General features: G+C 52.7%; 1 protein-coding gene across 1 annotated transcript in view; it reads left to right on the top strand.

The window, feature by feature from the left end:
* The first annotated feature begins 540 nt into the window (after positions 1-540).
* Positions 541-2,524, top strand: part of WNT7B (Wnt family member 7B) — a 154,742-nt gene continuing 152,758 nt past the window's right edge. The window contains 3 exon segments of the mRNA XM_060778128.2: positions 541-672; positions 674-766; positions 768-887. Coding sequence (XP_060634111.2) covers positions 563-672; positions 674-766; positions 768-887 — 323 coding nt within the window. The 5' untranslated portion in view covers positions 541-562.

Genomic DNA, 2,524 nt, shown 5'->3' on the forward strand with positions numbered 1-2,524 from the left:
CTTGAAAGCCTGGCCGCTTCCTGCCTGGGGGAATCCTTTGTTGGGAGTTAGACATTGTTATGGCTGTTAGGAAGTGTAGGTGTTGAAGTCCTAAACATCTGGAGGTTTGACTGACGACAGGCATGTAGCGGGGGGGGGGGGTTGAGGGGTAGATCTTCAGCCCCCCCCCCCCCATCAAACTCACACACCCCCACCTCACATCAAACTCACACACCCCCAAACTCACATCAAAATCTTGGCTACGGGCCTGACTGACGATGGACTGAGGAAAGCTTCAATGTCCCCTCCCGCCCCTCGAAGAAGGGAGTCGCGCTTTCCGCTGTGGGGCCGGGGCTCAACGTGGAAGCGGGCTAAGGATGCTTCTTCTCTGTGTGGCTCTTGCTCCGCTTCAGGAGCAGAGCCAAACCAGCCGGGGAAGGAGGCTCAGAAGTGGGCCTGGAGGGGACGAACGGATGGATGGACGGGAGTAGCGGCTGGGCGGGCACGCGCGCGCGCTCCCGCCCCGAGGGGAGGCGGATGGCCTGGTAGGGGAGGGGGGTGCGCGCGAGGGCGGTCTCGCCCAATGGCAGCCTCTGGAGAGCCGGCGAGGAGGACGCCCGGCAGCAGAAGCAGAAGCAGCAGCAAAGGCAGCTTTGCGTCCCCCACGGGAGAGCTCAGAGTCCCGCCCGGGCACCAAAGGAGGAGGCAGACGAGGAGAAGGAGAAGGAGAGGAGGAGGGCGGGGGCCCCCTCCCTCCCTCCCTGCCCACCCAGGAAAAGGCCCCACTCCCCCTCCCAGTGCTGCCCAGAGAGACCCGGGGCCACCATGATCCTCTTCTCCTCGCGCAGCGTTTTACTCTCCGTCTATTACCCGCAGATCTTCCTCATCCTCACCAGCGGAAGTTACCTGTAAGTCCACGCGCGCGGGTCGTCGCTTCTGGGGAAGGGAAGGGAAGGGGGGCAGGCTCTGTTGGTCGCGAGGAAGAAGAAGAGGAGGAGGAGGAAGAAGATGTGGGGGGGGGGGCTTGAGGGGCTTCAGCCCGCCCCCCCCCCCAATTCTCAGGATGGTCTTACTGGTCCGTGCCTTTTCGGTGCCCCTGGTTTCAGCATTCGGGGGGGGGGGGGGTGAGAGGAAGGGCCTGTGGAGTGCATCAAACCCTTAGCTGCCTTCTGGGACTGTCTAGATCCAGGCAAACAAGAACTCCCATTTGAAAAAGGGACAATAGATGTATGCAGCTTTTAGTGGGACAACAACTGGAAAGGCGACTGGACTGATGAGATTGTTTTATGGTTTTGATAACTGTTTAGATATTTGAGGATGTACTGTTTTTAATATGATTTATGTTTAAAGTGTGGTTTTACTGTTGTAGTTGTAAGGCATTGAATTTTTGCCATTATCTATGTGTAGACTGGGTTGTTGTAGGTTTTTCCGGCTATATGGCCATGTTCTAGAGGCATTTTCTCCTGACGTTTCGCCTGCATCTATGGCAAGCATCCTCAGAGGTAGTGAGGTCTATGTGTAGACCCTTTTGAGTTCCCCTAGGGGCGAGAAAAGCGGTATATAAATGCTGTAAATAATAATAATAATAATAATAATAATAATAATAATAATAATAATCCCCCAATCCCTGCCTCTATGGGCACATTGCCTCTATGTGCCAAGTTTAGTCCAGATCCAGCGTTGGCTTGGTTCAATGCCCTCTGGATGAGGGTGCACTGCAACTCCCAGATCCAAGGTTAATCACCCCCAATCCCCGCCTGTCCTGTATGCACAGTTGGCTATGTTTGGTCCAGATATGATGTTGGCTGCCTTCAGTGCTTTCTGATTCTAGGTAAACAACAACTCCCATTTGAAAAGGGACAACCATTCCCCAATCCCTGCCTGTATGCACTGTTGGGCACATTGGCTCTATGTGCCAAGTTTGTTCCAGATCCAGCGTTGGCGTGGTTCAATGCCCTCTGGATGAGGGTGCACTACAACTCCCAGATCCAAGGTCAATCACGCCCTGTATGTACAGTTGGCCATGTTTGGTCCAGATATGATGTTGGTTGCCTTCAGTACTTTCTGGATCCAGGTAAACAACAACTCCCATTTGAAAAGGGGCAACCATTCCTCAATCCCTGCCTGTATGCACTGTTGGGCACATTGGCTCTATGTGCCAAGTTTGGTCCAGATCCAGCCTTGGCTTGGTTCAATGCCCTCTGGATGAGGGCACACTACAACTCCCAGATCCAAGGTCAATCACTCCTTGTATGTACAGTTGGCCATGTTTGGTCCAGATATAATGTTGGCTGCCTTGAGTACTTTCTGTATCCAGGTAAACAACAACTCCCATTTGAAAAAGGGCTACCATTCCCAGATCCCTGCCTCTGTGCACTGTTGGGCACATTGACTCTATGTGCCAAGTTTGGTCCAGATCCAGCGTTGGCTTGGTTCAATGCCCTGTTTATTATTATTATTATTATTATTATTATTATTATTATTTGAAACAGAACAACATGAGTCCACAGCAGACAAGATCACTCTGCTTGTTGTTGCATTGGAC

Source organism: Anolis sagrei, chromosome 5, assembly GCF_037176765.1.
Source record: "Anolis sagrei isolate rAnoSag1 chromosome 5, rAnoSag1.mat, whole genome shotgun sequence".
Classification (NCBI taxonomy): Eukaryota; Metazoa; Chordata; class Lepidosauria; order Squamata; family Dactyloidae; genus Anolis; species Anolis sagrei.